Raw genomic sequence first — 19,645 nt, forward strand, 5'->3', positions numbered from 1 at the left:
TACACAGACATACTCACACTAATAGCAAGCCATACACACCCAGAGCTACAAACACACACCTAGAGCCACACACACACCAGAGGCACACACACACCTCTAGAGTCACACACACAGACACACACCCAGAGCCACACACATATACACACCGAGAGCCACACACACACCCAGAGCCACACACACACACATACACCCAGAGCCATACAAACACACATACTCAGAGCTACACACTTACACCTAGAGCCACACTTACACCTAGAGCCGCACACACACTCAGAGCCACACACACACACTCAGAGCCAGCCACACACACACACCCAGAGCTAGCTACACACACACACACACTAAGAGCCACACACACACACCTAGAGACACACACACACACCCAGAGACAGCCACACACATACACACATACTAAGACCCACACATACCCCCAGAGCTACACACACACACACACACCCATAGCCACACATACAACCAGAGTCACACACACATACCCAGAGCCACACATACACATACCCCGAGCCAGCCACAAACACACACCTAGAGCCATACACACCCAGAGCTACACATACACTCAGAGCCACACACACACTCAGAGCCACACACACACCAAATGTGCAGCACGTATCGTTTTATAACTGCAGGGTGTTTGTGGAATGGTTGCACGTGTTCGAAGATTCTTCTTTATGTATTAATTGGCCGTCTTATCTAGCGCGAGCGGGACCCAGTAGGCCAGGGCTGAGCGCTGGACGTAGACTCACCCGGAGTCTGTGAGCGCTACAGGGGCGTGTGAGGGGAGGTGTGCGTGACGGGGCTCTCAGGGATTACACAACGGGGTACCTAAGAGAGAGGCCCACCAGAAGGGCCATCTGTGAGTGGGAAGATGGCTCTGAGATGTGGGAGGTGAGTGGTGCACTCGAGAGAGAATTCGTCTGGGTGGCTGAGACAGATGGACTGGGTCTTAATACTTCTCTCTGAAGTGGGCAATACAATAATAATCAGGATTTGGTAGCTCCTCTGGGCCCTGGTGCCACTGCCCCTGCTGCACAAACTAAAGCTGCACCCTATTGAGTGGAGTTCACGAGATGGGATTTCTTAGCGTGAAAATGTACCATTTGTCCACTCATTCAATTCATTCAAAATCTTTATTCGGTTATTTACAGAGAACAACCATAAAAGCACAATTTAATAGACATCATAAAAACTAAATGATTAAAAGCCACATTGTCCCTAGATGTAAAACACAATTAATCTAATATAGAATATATACAACAATATCAGACATTAACCCTCCACACTGATTCTAAATTTTAGGGCTAATTTTAAAAAACTGATCACAAATAAAGTGCATTCATTATTTAACAGCTGACGATAAAAAACTGCGGGTTTGATTTGGATAAAATTCAATCTTTTAAGAAGAGGCTTGAGGTAGACCCTCCGGGGAATATCATAAAAAGGGCAAAAAAATAAAAAGTGCACCAAATCCTGCGGAGACACACAGTCGCAGCCGCAGCAAGGTAGCACTTGGCCTTTATGGCTGCGTCTTGGGACAGCTAGCAGTAAATGAAAGAGGTCCAGCCGGAACCTAGTTAGCAAAAAGCGGTCAAAACTCGACATTGGCCAAGACAAGTAAGGTTCCATGCTTAGTGTGATTTGTAGAACAACATAATTTCTATTACTGCTTTTCTTTAGATCCGCCTCCTCCTGCTGGTGGAAGGGAGTCTTGCCGGTGGCAGTGGCAGGCTCTTTCCGCTCGCGCTGGCAACTTTTACAGCTCTCCCTGTTTAGCGCTGATTACAGCGTCTTTTAATGTTTAGGCACTAGCCTTTTTTAAAAACGTTTAAAACTGTTCTGTTGGACTGTAATTGCACTCACCTATCTGCCGACTCCCGCCCCGGTCCGCCGCGTCCATTTCTGGGCGTTTTTTTGCGGAGGGTGAGGAGGAGCCTAGCACTTCCGGGCTCGGGCGGATGGTCAGCGCTCTAGTTGCGCTGTAGGCTAATTGCATATAAACTTCCTGTTTGTTCAGTCGCGTTGTGGAAGGGAGTCTTGCCGGTGGCAGTGGCAGGCTCTTTCCGCTCGCGCTGGCAACTTTTACAGCTCTCCCTGTTTAGCGCTGATTACAGCGTCTTTTAATGTTTAGGCACTAGCCTTTTTTAAAAACGTTTAAAACTGTTCTGTTGGACTGTAATTGCACTCACCTATCTGCCGACTCCCGCCCCGGTCCGCCGCGTCCATTTCTGGGCGTTTGTTTGCGGAGGGTGAGGAGGAGCCTAGCACTTCCGGGCTCGGGCGGATGGTCAGCGCTCTAGTTGCGCTGTAGGCTAATTGCATATAAACTTCCTGTTTGTTCAGTCGCGTTGTGGAAGGGAGTCTTGCCGGTGGCAGTGGCAGGCTCTTTCCGCTCGCGCTGGCAACTTTTACAGCTCTCCCTGTTTAGCGCTGATTACAGCGTCTTTTAATGTTTAGGCACTAGCCTTTTTTAAAAACGTTTAAAACTGTTCTGTTGAACTGTAATTGCACTCACCTATCTGCCGACTCCCGCCCCGGTCCGCCGCGTCCATTTCTGGGCGTTTGTTTGCGGAGGGTGAGGAGGAGCCTAGCACTTCCGGGCTCGGGCGGATGGTCAGCGCTCTAGTTGCGCTGTAGGCTAATTGCATATAAACTTCCTGTTTGTTCAGTCGCGTTGTGGAAGGGAGTCTTGCCGGTGGCAGTGGCAGGCTCTTTCCGCTCGCGCTGGCAACTTTTACAGCTCTCCCTGTTTAGCGCTGATTACAGCGTCTTTTAATGTTTAGGCACTAGCCTTTTTTAAAAACGTTTAAAACTGTTCTGTTGGACTGTAATTGCACTCACCTATCTGCCGACTCCCGCCCCGGTCCGCCGAGTCCATTTCTGGGCGTTTGTTTGCGGAGGGTGAGGAGGAGCCTAGCACTTCCGGGCTCGGGCGGATGGTCAGCGCTCTAGTTGCCCCTACAGCCTATAAATGTGTATTGGTCAGCGACCGCGCAGCGGACGCGTGCAGCGGGCGCGCCGGAAGTGCGCCGAAGTCGAGCCAAAGTCAAGCCCGTCTGCGCCCGTCCGCGGCCGGACGGGGCGCGGGGCCAGATACCCTGGTCAAGCACAGCCCCCACCATTACGGTATGACAAACATACTCTGCTCAGTCTACGCCCTGCCCATATGTCATCTTGTTTACACACCATGGAGGCGCTATCAGTACACGATTGTTCAGTGTGCCATTTTACACCTAGCACCGGCTCTTCTGACACCCCCCATAAAAGTGTTTTAAAAGCTGCACTACTTAACTGTCGATCTCTAAGCAAACATAACATCCAAATTTATCACCTCCTTGAGGATGAAGCTCTTGAGATCCTATTTCTGACCGAAACCTGGCTTGGTGAGCACTCTGATCCCGATATCATCGAGGCGATGCCTCCAGGATACTCCCTCGCCAGGCTCGATAGGCAGGATGGTAGGGGAGGCGGAATAGCCATTGCCGTCAGAGCCCCCTTGGAATGCTCTTTATCGCCGGTGAATATTGATCACTGCGAAGCTGGATCTTTCACTATTATAGTGAGTCCTAAATATTCCCTATCTGGCATTCTTCTATACAGACCCCCGGGAAGACTGTTTGATTTTACGTGCAGCCTTATAGAGGCCAGAGCCCATCCTGCTTTAAGGAAATCTAGACTTTTGGTGCTAGGTGATATGAATATACACTTTGATGATGCTGGGGACAAAGACGCCATCAGCATACAAGCAGAATTACTGTCTCTGCAGCTAGATCTTAAACATCAAAGCCCCACTCATAGACAGGGTCACCTGCTCGATCCAGTATTTAGCAACTGGAACGGAGTAAAAGTGCTTCCTCCTGTTCCCGTGCCTTGGTCTGACCATTTTGTGATTCCCTTACACATATCAGCAACTGAAACTGCAGTCAAGAATGAAAACCTGCAGACCTATCGCTGTCGCAAATGGAAAAATTTTAATCCTAATACGTTTGCTGACAAGCTTGAACTGGCTGGACCCCCCAAAGGCTCCGACTGTGAGACCGCCTATACTTGTCTAAAAAATACTATCCTCACTGCCCTCGATGATACTGCTCCCATCCGAAGATCAGTGACCAACAAGAAATTGAGGAAACCTTCCCCATGGTTTACATCTGAACTTCAAGATGCCAAAACCGCCTGTAAAAAACTGGAACGAGATTGGCGTGTCAACTTCTGTCCCACTGCTAAAGACCACTATAAAAAAGAGCAAGCAAGATATTATAAATTAATCCGTTCCGCTAAAGCTCTACACTATAAGACCCGTATAGGTGAAGCAGAAAACTCCTCTAAGGAGCTTTTTAAAATTTTTAAGGAAATCTCGGTAGTCACCAACGAGAGCAATGCCCTTAATGACTCGGTGGCGAAATGCAATGATATTGCCAAATACTTTGCTAATAAAATCACTACCATCTACTCTAATTTCTCCACCGACATGCCATCAGGATCTGACTTTACTAAATCTGGAGCTCATCCATACTAAAAAATGCCTGACCAGTTTCTCTGTTCCTCACACTACTGCTCTTACCAGCATCTGTAGGAGCATTAAGTCTGGCTCTCCCCGGGACCCTGCCCCCCCCAGGATACTTACAGCCAGTCTGGAGGTCCTTGAGTGTCACTTCAGGCACATCCTCCAACTTTCCTTCTCTACGGCCACCCTACCTATGGAATGGAAAAAAGCTATTGTGCTGCCGATAAAGAAAAAACCCAACATCAGTCAGGACACTCTGGAAAACCTTCGGCCCATCTCGCTGCTACCTTACTTAGCGAAGGTGGCTGAGAAAATAGCTAATAGCCAACTTATGGCCCATCTAGAATCAAATGGTGCTTTTCACAGCTCCCAATCAGGATTCAGGGCAGGTTATTCTACCGAAACCGCCCTACTGAGAGCGACAGAAACCCTACGGGCAGGTGTAGATGCAGGACAGACCATGGCACTTATAATGCTAGACCTGAGTGTGGCGTTCGACACTGTAGCACACTCCATCTTGCTACAGTGTCTGAACAAAGCCGGGGTCACCAAGGAAGCATTGGGCTGGCTAAAGGCTTTTCTCACCAGCCGCTGCTTTCAGGTTCAGAGAGGTGCTTTTCTCTCTGACAGCATTGCCTTGGAACAGGGGGTGCCTCAGGGCTCTGCCCTGAGCCCCACCCTGTTCAACCTGTATATGGCCCCTCTGGCTGAAGTGGTTCAATCGTTCGGCATTGAATTAGTCTCATATGCCGACGATACCCAACTTCTCATCTCCCTATCCCAAGCCCCCTCTGTCTCTCCAGACAACTTCAAATCCTGCATGCAAGCTCTGGCAGGTTGGATGACCCAACACTGCCTGAAGCTCAATGGCTCGAAAACAGAGGTTCTTGTTATGGGAGGTAGGGATTCGAGCTGGACCAAGGAGTGGTGGCCTTCATGTCTGGGGCCGCTACCCACCCCCTGTGAAGCAGCCAAAAATCTGGGGATTTGGGTTGATCCTAAACTCTCCTACGACTGCCACGTGAACAGGGTGGTCGGTAAATGCTATGGGGTCTTGAAGACCCTTAACCGTACCCTGGATCTCCTCCCTCTTGAAGCAAGGCGCACTATGACACAGGCGCTCGTGACTTCTAGAATAGACTATGGGAATGTGCTTCTGCTCGGAACATCGCAAAATAACATCAGGAGACTTCAAGTCCTGCAGAACACAGCAGCACGTCTAGTCCTTAGACTTCCCAAGAGAGCTCCTTCCAAACCTTCTTTAGACACCCTCCACTGGCTACCCATAAAAAAGAGAATTCTCTTTAAAGCACTACTAATATGCTATAGGATCATCTCCCAAAAAGCTCCTTCCTATATGAAAGACTTAGCCATTCCTTATGAGCCCAATAGAACTCTTCGCTCCAGGGGAACTGGCTTGCTCACAGTACCCCGTATCAGGAAGGCCAGAATGGGTGGCCGCTCTTTTCGGGTTATGGCCGCCAGGGAATGGAATGCTCTCCCTATGGAGATCAGACTGGCGGACTCAGAGACTGCCTTCAGGAAAAGCTTAAAAACTCACCTGTTCTCCCTGTAACTCCATCTTGCACCTGACTTCTTTCCACAGCGCGGGGACACGCCGTGATGGCGTCACCAGGCGCTTTATAAACTCCTTTGTTGTTGTTGTAAGAGCTGCGAAAGAGAAAAGGTGTTTTTCACAGACTCTACATCAGTTACAGTGATGAAGTCGGGGTTTGAGAAAAGTTCAGGTCGTCCCAGTGCAGTGAAGCATTTTTTCTGGTATTTTAGCAACGGGATTTTTAACATGTTATCCCATGTCCATGCTTCTCTCAGGAGCTGGTGGTTTAACGCGAGGTCCTTATTTAGCCAGCATTTCAGCCAGAATGTTAAAGGCCGAAGTGCAATGATGTCACCTAAGTAATGGGAACCCAACTCTTCATGCACTATGAAATTAGCAGTTCCTCTCGGGACCCCCAGGAGCTGTTTCAGGAAATTATTTTCTGCTACCACCAGGTCCTTAACAGTTGTGTGCCCCCATAGCCCGCTTTCATAACAGCCTATTGCCACACTCTTAGCCTGATATACTTTTAACAGTGCGGCAATTGGCCGTTTCCACGTTTTCCTCGCAAAGTTAAAAATTGCCGCATTTGCCCGTGTTATCTCCTCTTTTTTCTTCTGTACAGCGGGCCCCAGTTCAGTTGGTTATCAAACATGACCCCTAAATATAAAAATGTTTTTGTCGTGGGAATCTTCTCCCCATTTACATGAAATGGGAACTCCTTGTATGTACTGTGCCTAAGTTCATGACAAAGGATTTTGAGTTATTAATGGATAGATCCCGGGTTTTCATAAAAGTAAAGAAGGTGTTGAGCAGCAGTTGGAGCCCTTTTCAATCAATCAATCAATCACAGCATTTATATAGCGCACCACTCACCCAAGAGGGTCTCAGGCGCTAGGGAAGGGGGGGTCCGCTACTGCTCGAACAGCCAGGTCTTGAGTTGCTTCCTGAAGGCGAGGTGGTCCTGGGTCAGGCGGAGGTGGGTCGGGAGGGAGTTCCATGTTTTGGCGGCGAGGTAGGAGAAGGACCGTCCTCCTGTGGTGGCTCTTCGGATGCGGGGGACGGCAGCGAGGGCGTGGCCGGTCGATCGAAGCTGGCGTTTGGGAGCGTAGAAGTTGAGGCGGCTGTTGAGGTATCCCGGGCCTTGGTTGTGTAGGGCTTTGTGTGCGTGGGTGAGGAGTCGGAAGGTGATTCTCTTGTTGACCGGGAGCCAGTGCAGGTCTCTCAGGTGTCCGGAGATGTGGCTGCGACGGGGGATGTCCAGGATGAGACGTGCTGAGGCGTTCTGGACCCGCTGGAGTCTCTTCTGGAGCTTGGCGGTGGTTCCGGCGTAGAGGGAGTTACCGTAGTCCAGACGGCTGGTGACGAGGGCCTGGGTGACCGTCTTCCTGGTCTCAGTGGGGATCCACCGGAAGATCTTACGTAGCATGCACAGGATGTTGAAGCACGACGAGGAGACGGCGTTGACTTGTCTGGTCATGGAGAGGGAGGAGTCCAGGATGAAGCCCAGGTTGCGTGCGTGGCCCGTTGGTTGGGGTGCGCTGTCCAGGGCGGGGGGCCACCAGGAATCGTCCCAGGCGGAGGGTGAGGATCCCAGGATGAGGACTTCCGTCTTGTCCGAGTTCAGTTTCAGGCGGCTGTTCTTCATCCATTCGGCTACCTCTTTCATCCCTTCGTGTAGGTTGTCTCTGGCGGTGGCAGGGTCGTTGGTGAGGGAGAGGATCAGCTGGGTGTCGTCGGCGTAGGAAATGATGTTGAGGTTGTGCTGGCGTGCGATGTCTGCGAGGGGGCCCATGAAGACGTTGAAGAGGGTTGGACTGAGCGATGACCCTTGTGGAACGCCGCAGATGACTTCGGTGGCTTCTGATCTGAACGGAGGGAGGCGGACTCTCTGTGTCCTTCCAGCGAGGAAGGAGATGATCCACTCCAGTGCCTTCTCCTGGACTCCGACGTTGCTGAGGCGCTGTACTAGGGTACGGTGGCAGACAGTGTCGAAGGCCGCGGAGAGGTCTAGGAGGACGAGGGCCGCTGTTTCTCCGTTGTCGAGCAGGGCTCGGATGTCATCGGTGGCTGCGATCAGGGCGGTCTCAGTGCTGTGGTTTGCCCGGAAGCCAGACTGCGAGGGGGTCGAGGGATCCGTTCGTCTCGAGGAAGGCGGCCAGTTGCTTGTTGACGGTCTTCTCGATGACTTTTGCAGGAAACGGGAGCAGCGAGATGGGGCGGTAGTTCTTGAGGTCGGTGGGGTCGGCTGAAGGCTTCTTGAGTAGGGCGCTGAGTTAGGCGTGCTTCCAGCTCTCCGGGAAGGTAGCGGTGTCGAAGGAGGTGTTGATGATGTCCCGCAGGTGGGGTGCGATGACAGCGTCGGCCTTGTAGAAGACGTGGTGAGGGTAGGGGTCGGTCGGAGATCCGGAGTGGATGGAGTTCATCGTGCGGATGGTGTCTTCGGTGTTGATCGGAGTCCAGGCGCGGAGGGTGGTGGTGGGGGGCGGGGGTTCGGTTGTGGCGTGCGTCGGTTGAGTGCTGAAGCTGTTGTGTATGTCTGCGATCTTGTTGTGGAAGTAGGAGGCGAGGGAGTTGCAGAGGTCTTGCGAAGGTGGATGTCGTGTTTCCGGCGTTGGGGTTTGAGAGCTCTTTGACGATGTTGAAAAGTTCCTTGTTGTTGTGTGCGTTGTTATCCAGTCGTTCCTTGAATGCGGTTTTCTTGGTGGCGCGGATGAGTTGGTGGTGCTTTCGGGTGGCGAGCTTGAGGGCAGCCATGTTGTCCGGAGTTGGGTCTCTGCGCCAGGTTCTCTCGAGGGCTCGGCAGTTCTTCTTGGAGTTTTTGAGTTCGTCGGTGAACCATAGGGCTTTCTTGCTGCCGGGTCTGCTTGGCCGGGTCTTCAGGGGGCCGAGGTCGTCTGCGCAATCGCTGATCCACTTGGTGAGGTTGGTGGCCGCCTGGCTTGGGTTCGGTGTGCTGGTGGGGGGGTTCAAGCTCAGGGAGGTCGCGAGTTGGTCGGCTGTGATCTTGTTCCAGCTTCTGCGTACAACCTGGTTCTGGTGGTGGTGGATCGTGGTCCTTCTGAAGCTGAAGTGGACGCAGCTGTGGTCCGACCAGTGGAGTCCGGTGGCGTGGCTGAAGGCGATGTCCTTGCTGGATGAGAAGACGGGGTCGAGTGTGTGACCGGCGTAGTGGGTGGGGGTGGTGACCAGCTGCTTGAGTCCCAGGTTTGCGAGGTTGTCCAGCAGGGTGGCAGTGTTGCGGTCGTTGTTGTTATCCAGGTGGAATTTGAGGTCCCCGAGGAGGATGTAGTCAGCGGAGCAGAGGGCGTGCGGGCTGATGAAGTCGGCGATGTCTTCGCTGAATTGTGTGCGTGGTCCTGGGGGTCTGTAGATGAGGGTGCCTCTGAGGGTGGTCTTGGGGTTGATGTGGACCTGGAAGTGCAGGTGTTCGGCGGTTGTGAGGGTGTCGTCGGTGTTGGTCGTGATGCGGATGGTGTTCCTGTGGATGATGGCGATGCCTCCTCCTGTGTTGTTGATGCGGTCCTTCGGATGATCTTGTAGCCGTCTGGGATGGCGATGGCGATGTCGGGCGCTGAAGAGGCGTTCATCCAGGTTTCCGTGAAGAAGGCGACGTCTGGGGCTGTGGTGTTGAGTAGGTTCCAGAGCTTGACGGCGTGTCTGTGGACGGAGCGGGTGTTGAGCAGGATGCATTTCAGGTGGCTGCTGCTGTTGCTCGTCTTGGTCTTGGTTGGTGCTGGAGTAGTGCAGGTCCGGATGCAGGTGAACTTGCAGGAGTTGCAGCGGAAGGGTCCGTGGGTGCGTCTCGGGGTGGCTCGGTAGCAACCCGAGATTCGGCCGGCGTTGAGTGTGTTGAGGGCGGCGTCGTCGTACGTCCGTCGGGTGGGATGGGGTCTGCGAGGGCCAGGACCCCTGGCCCTGGGCACGGTCCAGGCGCGGACGGGCGCAGACGGGCTTACCTTTGGCGCACCTTAGGTGCTCAGTCGGTGCTCCCGCTGCGCGCGGTCGCTGAGGGGGCGTCATAAGTGAGGAGCCGGGCGGGCGGGTCAGCTGGGTGGCGGGAGCGGGGCGGCCAATGGGCAGGAGGGGGGCGGAGACGCCGGGGGGGTAGTGGCGGGAAGGAGGGCGGCTTGAGGGAGCGCACAGGAGGGGGAGGGCAGCACAAGGGGTACAGAAGGAAAAAGGGGGTGGCAAGTTTAGCAGATGCGAGGGGGGGGAAAGGTTAAGAACCGGGGGGAAACAAAACGGCATCGTCCGCATAAAGTAAGACAGGTAACCCTTTACGTCCGACAAAGGGGTAATCAGCTCATGTTTTTAAAAGAGTGTTTTCCAGATTGTTGATGTATAGATTAAAAATAAACGGGGCCAGGATTCAGCCCTGTCTTACGCCCCGGTGCACTCCGAGTCCCCTGGTCACCTTCAGGTCCTGGGTGTATCGCTCATTAGCTCGAGTGTCCTGGTGTAAATCCGCCAGGAAATTGACCAGGGTCTGCTCCACCCCCATATCTCTCATGGCTTCCCATAGTTTGGCCCTGTTGACACAGTCGAAGGCTGAAGAGAGGTCCATAAAAGCCATGTGGACTGTGCCCTGACGTGCCATCGTATATTTTCCTAACACCATGTATAAGTTGAGACGCTGAGAGATGGTAGAGTGGCCTGGTCTAAAGCCATACTGAATTGGGGAGATTGTTATTTTCGTAACCTATTCAGGATTACACCACCTACTACTTTTACGACCGAGTCGATTAAGGATATTAGCCTGTAGAAGGATGTGCTGTTACGGTCCCCTTTTTTAAAAACGGGGACTATTGTTGACAACCTCCAGGACTTTGGGCATCCATGGTCAGCGGCTGCATTAAATACAGCAGAGAGAACGGGTGCCCAAAGTGATGTCCTTGATTTAAAAAGGTCCGGGGGCAGACTATCGGGCCCGGGTGCTTTCTTGCTGGTTAGGCCCATGATGCCCTTCTCCACCTCACAAGTGGTGAAGCGCAGGGGATTGATCCCTGGGACACCTTTGTCATATATAGGCTGTGGTATATCGCTATGAAACATACAGCTACAATGGGAGACCCAATCATCTTCTGATATGTTGGTGCCTAAAGGGGAGTCACCTGGGGAAACCCCAAAATTTGGTACTATTACCAAGTGTTTCGGGGTCTAGCAGATTTTCTCAAATGGACGCTTTTACTTCTGCTTTACGTTTAACCAAAGCCCTTTTATAGGCGAGCCGGGCTGCCCTAATGTTTACCGGGTCCCTTGGTCTGGTCTTTATGGCTGACTTTAGATCACAGCTTGCCTTAGAGCAAGCATGATCAAACCACTTTGGCACATTACAGATCCGGCCTGTACAGGGTGCTGTTAACATTCCCCCGACTTTAGTAACTATACCATTGAAGGCTAATAGAATTTCCTGTGCTGATGGTACGGGAGAAACACAGGTAGATAATTCAATGTTACATGTCCTATTAATCTTTCCATAAAGTTGGGCCGAGTTCACCGTTACCCACTTTGAAGGTCTATTATTGTCCGTGCATTTTAAAACTCCACTGTCTGGCCTTTCTTCTTGTACATTAAGGAGCGTCCCTCCTAAATAAATGCAAATAGGATTGTGGTCACTCAATGAGTTCTCTAGAATTTTAAAGCCAGATATACAGGGACTAAGATTGCTGGAGTGAAGTATGTGGACGATGTAAGAACCCCCCACACTGCCTTCAAAGGTGGGGATTTCATAGAAAGTGTGATCATCCACCTGGGCCATGGCAGTAAGTAAATCAAAATTGTCCATAAACGCATTCAACAAATTACCACGAGGGGTATGATCGAAGTGAAAGCCTTTGAGACTGTTACAACCCAGTAGACCTATTGGGGTGGATGCTGGGTTCCCACAGGGGTGTACATTTAAATCTCCTACGATGACAACCTGAGGTGGGAGTCTCACCATACTATCCCTAAAAAAGCAGTCTAAATCCGTGATCTTACAGCCCCCTTTAAGGTTAACAGCATTATAAAAATGAATCGGTGCTAGTGATTCTTTCCCTTTTTTGATTGTCACTATTTGAATGTCATTATCACTAATAGCAAATCTATTAACAGAGCATGTTAGTGCTAAATCAATATACACAACAAGACCCCCTTTAGCTCTACCACTCCTTGAGGGCTCGGCTGGCACAAAGAAGCTTTTGTATCCTTCTATAAATGCGTTGTTTCCTACCAGCCAAGTTTCTTGTAGGCAAATTATTGGATACGATTTTATAAAGGACACCCAAGATGGATCGTTGATTTTACTAGCTGTTCCATGAAATTACATTGTGCCTCGCTACTGTTGTTTCCTGTGGGGCAGGAGCTTCGCCCCTTAAGGCTTTGCTGTTGGAATTAACAGGGCTTGACTCCAGACTATCCACTACCACTGATCTTAGATCCATATTGCAGTTCCTGTTGCTTATGTGATTTTGAGTGTGTTTGTGGGAGCAGGGTGTTGACTGGTTCGTTATGTATCGGCAAGCCATTGGTTAACAACAGGTGAATGTAAATGTAAATGTCAAGGTACTTGTAGAGCGCACTGTCACCAAGCGGTTTCCTGGCGCTATTACTCATACCGCTGAGGAACCCATCCTGGCTTTCCCTGTGAAGTGTCCACTCCTGGGCACCCCCAGGGTGAAGCCAGGCATCCTAGCGCTGTTAGGGCCGGTGTGGAGGTTAAGCAAGCTATTGCCCAGAGTTGCAGCGTGGGGCCCATGATTAGAATAGGCACCGAGGCGAGAATTGCCAGGTCCGAGGAAATTGAGCCCAAGACCCGCCGAGGCGGGAATTGAACCCTGGTCCCGGGCCAGAGCTCTGCATCAGGGTCTGCCGCTCTAACCATTGAGCCACACTCCTCCACCAGGTGACCCTCGGTGACAATTATTTCTGTGAGTGTGTCCTTCGTCAGTTGGTTGGTAGTATCCCCTATGGCTGGGTTAGGTACCTCATTTTCCGGAGCCAACCCACTGATCTCTACACTTTGTCGGGGGTGTGGGAGGATATCTTTTACAGGTGTTAAGGGTATTTCATGAAGTCAATCCACTCCCTCGAGGCCTTCCTGCTGATAAAGGTGGGTACCCTGTACTGTTACTCTGCAGTAGACAGGCGGAGGGTTGACAGGCGGCAGTCCGTGTACAGGAGGTGAGCGGAGGGCTGCCATGGGCTAGATACTCTGCAGTAGACAGGCGGAGGGTTGACAGGCGGCAGTCCGTGTACAGGAGGTGAGCGGAGGACTGCCATGGGGCAGAGACTCTGCAGTAGACAGGCGGAGGGTTGAGAGGCGGCAGTCCGTGTACAGGAGGTGAGCGGAGGGCTGCCATGGGGCAGAGACTCTGCAGTAGACAGGCGGAGGGTTGACAGGCGGCGGTCCGTGTACAGGAGGTGAGCGGAGGGCTGCCATGGGGCAGAGACTCTGCAGTAGGCAGGCGGAGGGTTGACAGGCGGCAGTCCGTGTACAGGAGGTGAGCGGAGGGCTGCCATGGGCCAGATACTCTGCAGTAGGCAGGCGGAGGGTTGACAGGCGGCAGTCTGTGTACAGGAGGTGAGCGGAGGGCTGCCATGGGCCAGATACTCTGCAGTAGACAGGCGGAGGGTTGACAGGCGGCAGTCCGTGTACAGGAGGTGAGCGGAGGACTGCCATGGGGCAGAGACTCTGCAGTGGACAGGTGGAGGGTTGAGAGGCGGCAGTCCGTATACAGGAGGTGAGCGGAGGGCTGCCATGGGGCAGATACTCTGCAGTAGGCAGGCGGAGGGTTGACAGGCGGCAGTCCGTGTACAGGAGGTGAGCGGAGGGCTGCCATGGGGCAGAGACTCTGCAGTAGACAGGCGGAGGGTTGACAGGCGGCAGTCCGTGTACAGGAGGTGAGCGGAGGGCTGCCATGGGCCAGATACTCTGCAGTAGACAGGCGGAGGGTTGACAGGCGGCAGTCCGTATACAGGAGGCGAGCGGAGGGCTGCCATGGGGCAGAGACTCTGCAGTAGACAGGCGGAGGGTTGACAGGCGGCAGTCCGTGTACAGGAGGTGAGCGGAGGGCTGCCATGGGGCAGAGACTCTGCAGTAGACAGGCGGAGGGTTGACAGGCGGCAGTACGTGTACAGGAGGTGAGCGGAGGGCTGCCATGGGCCAGATACTCTGCAGTAGACAGGCGGAGGGTTGACAGGCGGCAGTCCGTGTACAGGAGGTGAGCGGAGGGCTGCCATGGGCCAGATACTCTGCAGTAGACAGGCGGAGGGTTGACAGGCGGCAGTCCGTATACAGGAGGCGAGCGGAGGGCTGCCATGGGGCAGAGACTCTGCAGTAGACAGGCGGAGGGTTGAGAGGCGGCAGTCCGTGTACAGGAGGTGAGCGGAGGGCTGCCATGGGGCAGAGACTCTGCAGTGGACAGGCGGAGGGTTGACAGGCGGCAGTCCGTGTACAGGAGGTGAGCGGAGGGCTGCCATGGGGCAGAGACTCTGCAGTAGACAGGCGGAGGGTTGACAGGCGGCAGTCCGTGTACAGGAGGCGAGCGGAGGTCTGCCATGGGGCAGAGACTCTGCAGTAGACAGGCGGAGGGTTGACAGGCGGCAGTCCGTGTACAGGAGGTGAGCGGAGGGCTGCCATGGGCCAGATACTCTGCAGTAGACAGGCGGAGGGTTGACAGGCGGCAGTCCGTATACAGGAGGTGAGCGGAGGGCTGCCATGGGGCAGAGACTCTGCAGTAGACAGGCGGAGGGTTGACAGGCGGCAGTCCGTGTACAGGAGGTGAGCGGAGGACTGCCATGGGGCAGAGACTCTGCAGTGGACAGGCGGAGGGTCGACAGGCGGCAGTCCGTGTACAGGAGGTGAGCGGAGGGCTGCCATGGGGCAGAGACTCTGCAGTAGACAGGCGGAGGGTTGACAGGCGGCAGTCCGTGTACAGGAGGTGAGCGGAGGGCTGCCATGGGGCAGAGACTCTGCAGTAGACAGGCGGAGGGTTGACAGGCGGCAGTCTGTGTACAGGAGGTGAGCGGAGGGCTGCCATGGGGCAGATACTCTGCAGTAGACAGGCGGAGGGTTGACAGGCGGCAGTACGTGTACAGGAGGTGAGCGGAGGGCTGCCATGGGGCAGAGACTCTGCAGTAGACAGGCGGAGGGTTGACAGGCGGCAGTCCGTGTACAGGAGGTGAGCGGAGGGCTGCCATGGGGCAGAAACTCTGCAGTAGACAGGCGGAGGGTTGACAGGCGGCAGTCCGTGTACAGGAGGTGAGCGGAGGGCTGCCATGGGGCAGAGACTCTGCCGTAGACAGGCGGAGGGTTGACAGGCGGCAGTCCGTATACAGGAGGTGAGCGGAGGGCTGCCATGGGCAGAGACTCTGCAGTAGACAGGCGGAGGGTTGACAGGCGGCAGTCCGTGTACAGGAGGTGAGCGGAGGGCTGCCATGGGGCAGAGACTCTGCCGTAGACAGGCGGAGGGTTGACAGGCGGCAGTCCGTGTACAGGAGGTGAGCGGAGGGCTGCCATGGGGCAGAGACTCTGCCGTAGACAGGCGGAGGGTTGACAGGCGGCAGTCCGTGTACAGGAGGTGAGCGGAGGGCTGCCATGGGGCCTCGAGGCCTTCCTGCTGATAAAGGTGGGTACCCTGTGCTGGGTGTCATAGTAATCAAGGTGCCCTTGTCCAGAGATGTAATGTAGGTACTTACTATCATATGCCATTTGATGTTGATCATGTGGGGTGCAGTACCTAGTTCTATGTGGGTATTATCGGTTAGGGATCCTTTGGGGCTTTGAGGAGGGATGATAAAAGTAGCTGAGATCTACAGTTTGTGTTCTACTTTCTAGATCACCGTCCCTCCATTCAATGATGTAGTCAACCACCCGCCGATCTTTGAAGTTTATAACGATGCAGTCACCCTCATAATCCTTTTTCCCCTGTCCCACCCAATTTATTCTTCTTACCTGCAGAATTTGAACACTTAGGGCTTGAGGGATAGGTCTATGTCTGGTTAGCCAATGACTAACTTTGTTTTTTAACTCTAGTTGGCCCTCTAGTTTCCCTATACCTAGAGTTGGAACTCCGAACATGATCACGGTGTAGGATAGGATTCCGGTGGCAGGTCAATACGTGGGAGTTTACTGCCTGGGACTGAGTTAGTGGGGTGATCCTGTCTACTGTTACTGCTGTCATTATTTAGGACCTCTGCAGCCCACTCGCTCTCACCCCCCCCCCAACTGTGGTGTCTGGCCCGATGTTACTTGGCTGCTCACTTGCAGTGGCTGTCACACCTGGGCTCAAACCCGGTGTCGCTGATAAGACCTTGGGTTTCTCCATGTGTCCCTTAACTGTTGTTTTCGATAGCTGTGAGGGTTTAGGCAATTTGCTCTTTTTTCAAACTTCTCTCGGGGGGCGGGGGGGGGGGAGCCCCGTGGTGGTTCAGGCTTTCTCGTTCGCCATAGTGAAGTACGACAATTGGTTTACGCCTCACCAGTTTCAAATGTCACCATCCGCCACTGGTAGGTATGCATGATTGGAGTAGAGTTGAACAGAATACATGTTCGGTTGGAGAGTGGGATTTACACACGATTGGCGGAGAGTGGAAGAGTACATGGTAAGGGTGGCATGGTCAGGGAGAGTAGCTGAGGGCTGAAGAGCTGCACTAGGACCACTGATCAGTGCAGACGTGTGGGCCTTCAGCTTTACTGCTGAATCCTCTGTGAATCTACTTCCTAGAAGCTTGTCGGTGGTAGGGGTGTTGGTGGCTTTCATTGGTGCACAGAAGGGATCTGCTAAGTGTTTGAGGCTTGAAAACGAGCCTGTGCATAACTTGGACCTCTGGCATTGTTTTGCAGTTCAGAGGAATATGTTGGATTTCCCTCAGCATGTCTCTCCCAAGAAGGACGTGCGTGCGGCGAGTACAGAGGCCGACAAAAGGCTCTCCGAGTTTGATGTGGAGATGAGTATGAGACCAGACGTATTCCAGCGGCTTGAGCGACTGCAAGTGAGTATAATCCATTCAAAGATCAAGAATAGGGAAAGCAGCAGCATAAGGCCTACAGCAGGTGAGCACAGGGAACACATCATGCGGGAGAGCACTCCTTGCAGGGATCACGCACATGGCATAGAGCAACCAGAGGGCCTGCAGAGAAGGAGCATAGAACCTATTCTAGGCATAATGCCCTCACGCTGCATAGTGTATAGGCCAATCAAGTAAGGCTTGCACAGTAAACACATGACCTTAACATGATGACAGGGCTTGTAAGGAATACTGGGCCTGCTGCAGCCACAAGGGAGCAAACACAAGGAGAGGATGGGCGGAGCGCTGAAACTTTTCAGACTCTCACCCCAGTCACAGATCTGGGTTTAATCCATCACCGTTCTTTAGCCCACTCTGCCACCTCAGTTCAGACACAGCAATATGCAAATCAGTCTGACCCTGTGCCTCATGGGAACAGTCCAGCCCGAACTGCCAAGCCAGGTCTTCCCTGGACCGGAAAACCACAAGGGACACAGATTTTTCTGAGGTTGCTGATCACAGGATCTGCAGACGGTGAGCTAAAGTGTACCTGTACGGGTGAGTGCTGTAGAAAAGGCTGAAACTGGTCTGGGGTTGTCTGTTCTCTTACAGAGGGGATTTTGCCTCACAGTTCAAAACTAACTATTCTATGAGAAACAATTTATTACTGAATAACGTAAAGGGGGGTGGGGCACTTTCTAGAATCGTGTAATGGGTGAAAAATAATTGTTTGGAATGCTACAAATAGTGATTGCCAGTAGTTTTGTTTATTTACAAGTATTTTTCTTATCACCCTTTGTGTGTTTGCTGTCACACCCACATGTGCCCGGGACTGTCCAGGTGTGGGCTCCTTGTTTGCTGTGCTGCTGCTTTCAGACTATGCCCAACGGATGAAACCTAACAAGGTCTGAACAGGTTCCTTTCTTCAGTGGGCCTTCCTCCCAGTTCGGGGCGAGCTGTTATCCACTGGTACAGTCAGTACCGATTGCCTTAGGTGGGTCCCTGTCCAGAGTGGCAGAGGATGAAAAATGCTGAATTCAAATGCTCCACCGAGCGATTGCCAGTGGCTTAGACTGTCTGCAAGCATTCTTCCCATTACCTTCCGTGCGCTTCATAGAACAGATGGACACGTGCTGCAGCAGGTGTGGGACCTCTACCAAGTGAGCATTGAGCCGGCTGGAGCTTAGCATAGGGCATGCATGTTGCACAGAACAATACAGGAGGTAGGTAAGAAGTACGGCCTACAGGAGCTAAGCATTGGGCTGGCAGAGGGCACAGCTGCTGCAGATGGTGAGAGGAGAGCCAGCATGGGGCAGAGACCCTGCAGTAGACAGGCGGAGGGTTGACAGGCGGCAGTCCGTGTACAGGAGGTGAGCGGAGGACTGCCATGGGCCAGAGACTCTGCAGTAGACAGGCGGAGGGTTGACAGGCGGCAGTCCGTGTACAGGAGGTGAGCGGAGGGCTGCCATGGGGCAGAGACTCTGCAGTAGACAGGCGAAGGGTTGACAGGTGGCAGTACGCGTACAGGAGGTGAGCGGAGGGCTGCCATGGGGCAGAGACTCTGCAGTAGACAGGCGGAGGGTTGACAGGCGGCAGTACGTGTACAGGAGGTGAGCGGAGGACTGCCATGGGGCAGAGACTCTGCAGTGGACAGGCGGAGGGTTGACAGGCGGCAGTCTGTGTACAGGAGGTGAGCGGAGGGCTGCCATGGGGCAGAGACTCTGCAGTAGACAGGCGGAGGGTTGACAGGCGGCAGTCCGTGTACAGGAGGTGAGCGGAGGACTGCCATGGGGCAGAGACTCTGCAGTGGACAGGCGGAGGGTTGACAGGCGGTAGTCCGTGTACAGGAGGTGAGCGGAGGGCTGCCATGGGGCAGAGACTCTGCAGTAGACAGGCGGAGGGTTGACAGGCGGCAGTCCGTGTACAGGAGGAGAGCGGAGGGCTGCCATGGGCCAGATACTCTGCAGTAGACAGGCGGAGGGTTGACAGGCGGCAGTCCGTGTACAGGAGGTGAGCGGAGGGCTGCCATGGGGCAGAGACTCTGCAGTAGACAGGCGGAGGGTTGACAGGCGGCAGTCCGTGTACAGGAGGTGAGCGGAGGGCTGCCATGGGGCAGAGACTCTGCAGTAGACAGGCGGAGGGTTGACAGGCGGCAGTCCGTATACAGGAGGTGAGCGGAGGGCTGCCATGGGGCAGATACTCTGCAGTAGGCAGGCGGAGGGTTGACAGGCGGCAGTCCGTGTACAGGAGGTGAGCGGAGGACTGCCATGGGGCAGAGACTCTGCAGTAGGCAGGCGGAGGGTTCACAGGCGGCAGTCCGTGTACAGGAGGCGAGCGCAGGGCTGCCATGTGGCAGAGACTCTGCAGTAGACAGGCGGAGGGTTGACAGGCGGCAGTCTGTGTACAGGAGGTGAGCGGAGGACTGCCATGTGGCAGAGACTCTGCAGTAGACAGGCGGAGGGTTGACAGGTGGCAGTCCATGTACAGGAGGTGAGCGGAGGGCTGCCATGGGGCAGATACTCTGCAGTAGACAGGCGGAGGGTTGACAGGCGGCAGTACGTGTACAGGAGGTGAGCGGA

The 19,645-nt window shown here is 53.7% G+C and overlaps 1 protein-coding gene across 2 annotated transcripts in view; it reads left to right on the forward strand.

Moving 5' to 3' along the window:
- Positions 1-19,645, forward strand: part of THOP1 (thimet oligopeptidase 1) — a 165,427-nt gene that overhangs the window by 26,767 nt on the left and 119,015 nt on the right. For both annotated transcript variants that reach the window (XM_086947950.1, XM_086947949.1), the window contains exon 3: positions 16,903-17,051. In XM_086947950.1, coding sequence (XP_086804076.1) covers positions 16,903-17,051 — 149 coding nt within the window. The remainder of the gene's footprint in view (positions 1-16,902; positions 17,052-19,645) is intronic.

This window comes from Lissotriton vulgaris, unplaced genomic scaffold, assembly GCF_964263255.1.
Source record: "Lissotriton vulgaris unplaced genomic scaffold, aLisVul1.2 SCAFFOLD_2196, whole genome shotgun sequence".
NCBI classification, from domain to species: Eukaryota; Metazoa; Chordata; class Amphibia; order Caudata; family Salamandridae; genus Lissotriton; species Lissotriton vulgaris.